Source organism: Bos indicus x Bos taurus, chromosome 17, assembly GCF_003369695.1.
Source record: "Bos indicus x Bos taurus breed Angus x Brahman F1 hybrid chromosome 17, Bos_hybrid_MaternalHap_v2.0, whole genome shotgun sequence".
Lineage (NCBI taxonomy): Eukaryota > Metazoa > Chordata > Mammalia > Artiodactyla > Bovidae > Bos > Bos indicus x Bos taurus.
In genome coordinates, this window is record NC_040092.1 from 3,042,441 (window position 1) to 3,047,582 (window position 5,142).

A 5,142-nucleotide genomic window follows, 5' to 3' on the forward strand; every position below is an offset into this window, starting at 1 on the left:
TAAAAAAAAAATTAACACCATAACTGTGAACACTCTACATGTCATTCAACACCATGCCACATCATTTTAAACAACTGCTTGATTCTTCTTTGCGACCCTATGGACTATATAGTTCATGGAATTCTCCAGGCCAGAATAGTGGAGTGGGTAGCCTTTCCCTTCTCCAGGGGATTTTCCCAACCCAGGGATTGAACCCAGGTCTTCTGCATTGCAGGAGAATTCTTTACCAGCTGAGCCACCAGGGAAGCCCAAGAATACTGGAGTGGGTAGCATCTCCCTTCTCCGGGGGATCTTCCCTGCATTGAACCAGGGTCTCCTGCATTGCAGGCAGATTCTTTACCAACTGAGCTATCAGGGAATCCCAACCTAAGCAAGTACCAGCATTTACTTTTCTCATCCCCTGCTGTGACATGCTTCTGTCCAAGCTCATTTTTCACCATTGTAAACAGTGTCTTGATAAATATCTTAACCTAACCATTGATTCCCTCTCTCAAGATTACTTTGGGTCAAATTCTGAGATGTGTAATACTGGGTAGAAAAAATATTTTTAGGGTTTTGATTTAATGTGTCAAGTTGCCTTTCAGAAAGCTTGGATGAATTCCCACTTTCACAGCAGTAAACAGAGTGTTAGACATAGCCTATCATTTCAATAATCTGGATAGAGCCAATTATATTTACTGTGTCCTCATGTATTTATAGATAATGAATATTAAATAACAGCCCTAAGCCTGTTATATCTTCACAATCAAGTCAGTGAATGGGAGGTAACGATATGAGGTTCAGTGTCTATGGCCCATCATACTTTTAGGGGCCCACAAAAATGTTTTAATTTTAATTTTTGTTTTAAGTCGGAAGAAAAAAAATGAATAAATAATAATGAACCTAGCCTGGATTATATTCATTTCTTTTAAAATCAAAGCAGTTGTAAAATTCAATTAAAAAATATTTATCTAGCTGTATCACGTGGCATCTTCCTTGCGATCACATGGGAACTCTCCTTGGGGCAGCAGGCTCTCTAGTGGTTTAGGGTTTAGTTGTCAGGATTGAACTTGTTCTGTCTTTAATTACAAAGCAGATTCTTAACCAACGGACCACCAGGGAAGTCCCTCCAATTTCTAATATAAGATATTTTAATAAAGGAAGGGGCCCAGGAAGGCAAAACTACCTAGCATCCGTGAAAGCCATAACGCAGCCTTGGCTGGATGTTGAGGAGAATTCTGAGTTCCAGTCCAGATTCGGTGGCAAAAAGCACTTCGACCAGTGTACAGTGTCTGCCTTAGGCTTGAAGAGGGGAAGTCACATCCTGATCGAGCCGTCTTTGTCTTGGTGACATGAACACGGGAATGTTTTGGGTTCAAATCCAAGATCTACAACTTAATCGGTTTACCTTTCTGAGCCTGTTTCCTAACTTGTAGAAAGGAGATCATTGGGCCTTTTTGAGGTGCTGTGCGGGTACTGTTCTAAAGAGCTCTCTCATGTGTTGCTGCTGCTGCTAAGTCGCTTCAGTTCAGTCCGACTCTGTGCGACCCCATAGACGGCAGCCCACCAGGCTCCCCCGTCCCTGGGATTCTCCAGGCAAGAACACTGGAGTGGGTTGCCATTTCCTTCTCTAATGCATGAGAATGAAAAGTGAAAGTGAAGTCGCTAAGTCGTGTCCGACTCTTAGCGACCCCATGGACCGCAGCCCACGAGGCTCCTCCATCCATGGGATTTTCTAGGCAAGAGTACTGGAGTGGGGTGCCATCGCCTTCTCAGCTCTCATGTGTATCAACCCCTTTATCCTCCCAGCTCCGACGTAATATTCCCATCGCCATAATGTTTGCTAAGGAAATTGAAATCCAGATCGGAATCTCATCTAGAGAAGTAAAAAAAAAAAAAACCAACACACAAGCAAGGATTCTCCAGGCCTTAGTTTCCCCATCTTCCAGTCGGGTGCCTGACCCAGAAACTCCGGTGCCCGTGCGCATCCCGCCTGCGCCCTCTGCCGGCGTGCTGGGGCACTGTCTGGACGCATCCAGTCGGAGCATCCATCCTGTGGGTCAGCAGAGGGAGGGTGGACACTGTTGGGACCCGGAAAGTAAAGGGCTGAGGGCCAGAGAGGAGCCCAAACCCTGCCGGGAGCGCGCGGGCTGCCCCCACGCAGGTCCTGGGCGGAGACCGAGAGCAGGAGGCGTGGTCCCTAACGGGGCGGGACCTCCAGCGGAGACCCGGCCAGCTCTCCGGGCCAGACGTGGCGCAGTGGCCGGGCGGTTCACCTCCAGCTTGCGGATCATCTTCGGCCGGGTTTCAATGCACCTCCCGCTGCCTCCGCCGCCGCTGCTGCTCCTCCTCGCGGCAGTCGCGGCCGCCACCACCACCTTCCGGCCCGACTGGAACCGTCTACAAGGCCTGGCCCGAGCCCGGGTAGAGGTGAGTGCGGCGGCCCCCCAGCCTAGGGACCACCGCCCCTAAACCCCGTGACTCCTTAACTTTGCAATCACTGCCCGTTCTGGCACAGGACTTTCCCGACTCCCTCGTTCCCCTCGGAGCCGGGACTGTCCCTCCCACTTCCCAGACCCAGAACGCCCCAGCACCCACCATGGAAGCCCCAGACACCCGATCTTGCGGCCTGGAAATCTGAACCCCTCCCTAGCGCCCCATCTGGCCGGACAATGGGCCCCCGACACATTGGCTGTGTCCCCTAACTTCTGGCTAGTGACTCTCCCAAATCTGCCTTCTGGAGCCCAACTTCCCACCCCCCCACCCCCCCCATTCCTCTTTTTTCCTGGAATTCCTCCCCACCCCAGTTCCGGTTGGTCTCTCTCCCTTTCCCCGGAAGGGAGGGATGACCTTCTGGGAGCCTCCCTGCCACGCGGGGCAGGGGGCTGGGAACTGCCTCGCTGCCTTACCAACACTTGTTCCTCAGGAATCCCTCCACCCTCCCCTGCCAGGGAATGCCCCGCCAAAGTCCCTGTCTGGTGTGTGACTTGGATGGTCACAGACCCTCTCTGGGCTTTAGGTTTCTCCCTGAAAAAAAAAGGGGGGGGGGCAGTGGGGGGTGGAGGGGGAGGAAAAAGAAGGACTGAGGACAAGAATGGTAGTCCTAGGGTCTGGACTCCCGTTGGGAGCTAGCTCCCCTTCAGGGAGTATGGGGAGGGGCCTCTCGGGGAAGCAACCAGATGGTCTGCAGGGCTAGGCCGCAGGTGGCAGGGAGGGCCGGCTCTGCGTGGGCTGAGGCAGGGACCAGATGGTAGGCGTCTCTAATGGGGCCTCCCAAGGAAGTTCTGAGATGTTTCCTTCTGGTCGGCCTCCACCCTGAGATTCTTGGGGCTACAGGGGAGTAGGGTGATCATTTCTCTTGGGTCAACCTGGCACTAGTGGTAAAGAATCCACCTGCCAATGCAGGAGACGCAAGAGATGAGGGTTCGATCCCTGGGTTGGGAGGATCCCCTGGAGAAGGGAATGGCAACCCACTCCAGTATTCTTGCCTGGAGAATCCTATGGACAGAGGGGCCTGGCGGGCTACAGTCCACAGGGTTGCAAAGAGCCGGGCATGACTGAAGTGACTTTAGCACAGAGGCACAACCGTCAGTAAGATGTGCAGGCCAGAGCTCCAAGGCTGGTAAGTGCCCTCAGGCCTCTGGCTTCGCTCCTCCTGTCCTCTGGTGTGGTTAGGCCTCAGCTTCCCTATCTGCACAGAGTTCCCCTTCTGCCTCCATCTCCACATCTTCCAAACCTCTGTTCCAGGGAGTAATCCACAGCCTGACCCAGCCCAGCTGGGGGATGAGGGTGCAATGGGGGTGAGGGTAGATGTGAGAGGCTCCTGACCTATCCCATTTTGTCCCCCTCCAGACATGTGGAGGATGACAGCTTAATCGCCTGAAGGAGGTGAGTTTGAAGGAAGGGGTCCTCAGCTCTGTCCTCCCTGAGTCTTCTGAGGGGTGGGCAGCATGGTCCCAGTGACTGGATGGGGGAGGGTCCCTGGGCTGGGAGTCACGAGCCTGCGCCTGACTTGCTCTGTGACCCTGGGCTTCAGTGTTGGTACCTGGAAGGGGTTGGGGCCTGATGCTCTGGTTCCTCCACAGGTGAAGGCCTTCGTCACCCAGGACATCCCACTCTAGTATCCTCCTTCTGTTCTGGGGGAGGGAGGAGAGGGAGGGGATCTTCCAGAATCTCCTTCCGCTTGACTTCACCGAGAGAGATGATGAGCGGTTTTCATCTGACAAGTGGGGCTGATTGAGAGTGAGCTGCCCCGTGAATTCCGAGGTGGTCTTGGGGTTGGCAAGAGAAAATGATTAGGTATGACCGGCACAGACCCAAGAACAGAGAGGAGGCCCTCTTTTTTGAACCCTAATTTCCTCATGTGTAAATGAGGATCCTGCCCTACCTGGGCAGACCAAGTAGTGTCCACATCGACAAGGCCCCCGGGAGATCCCACCTGCCTCTGCCCATCACTATCCGCCTTAACACGGTCTGCAGCCACAACCTGGTGATGAAACACCTGCCGGGGGCCGACCCAGAGCTCGTGTTGCTCGGCCACCGCTTTGAGGAACTGGAGGTGAGGCCTGGGGAGGCGGGAGGGGGGCGGGGGAGGCGGGGCGGGAGGCGGGGCCCGGAGCCCTGACCCCCGCCCCTCTCCGGCTTCAGCGAATTCCACTCAGCGACATGACCCGCGAGGAGATCAACGCGCTGGTGCAGGAGCTCGGCTTCTACCGCAAGGCGTCGCCCGACGAGCCTGTGCCCCCGGAGTACCTTCGGGCGCCCGCTAGGCCCGCCGGAGACGCTCCTGACCACGCAGACCTTTAGGTCTGGGGGCGCCACTCCCCCACCTCCCGCCTGAGCCCTGGGGACAGAATGAAGCGCTCAGCGGCCCGGGAGCACCTCCCTCGTTGAGGGCCGACGCCCCGTCCCCGAGCCGGCAGAGATGGAATTGGGGGGGGGGGTCCCTCCTAACCCCTCTCTCTTCCCTCCCCAGCTCCACTAAATTCCCTTCCGCCTTAACTGAGACTCGATTCTTTCTTTGCTGTGGCGGGGGAAGAATAAGAGCTCCCCGAATACCCTCTGGGAGACCCCGCATTCCCAGCTGCCTGAGTAGGGACGTGGGCACACCTTGCCCGGCCGCCCTCCATCCAACCCCCCAAGGGAGGCAGAGAGAAATCCGGG

The 5,142-nt window shown here is 55.3% G+C and overlaps 1 protein-coding gene across 1 annotated transcript; it reads left to right on the forward strand.

Annotated features, from left to right (window-relative positions):
* The first annotated feature begins 2,093 nt into the window (after positions 1-2,093).
* Positions 2,094-4,980, forward strand: SELENOM (selenoprotein M). The gene is made up of 5 exons (XM_027566282.1): positions 2,094-2,409; positions 3,832-3,867; positions 4,065-4,099; positions 4,459-4,537; positions 4,627-4,980. The coding sequence occupies exons 1-5, from the start codon at positions 2,290-2,292 to the stop codon at positions 4,783-4,785; spliced, it is 429 nt and encodes a 142-aa protein (XP_027422083.1). The 5' UTR covers positions 2,094-2,289; the 3' UTR covers positions 4,786-4,980.
* Positions 4,981-5,142: the final 162 nt, after the last annotated feature.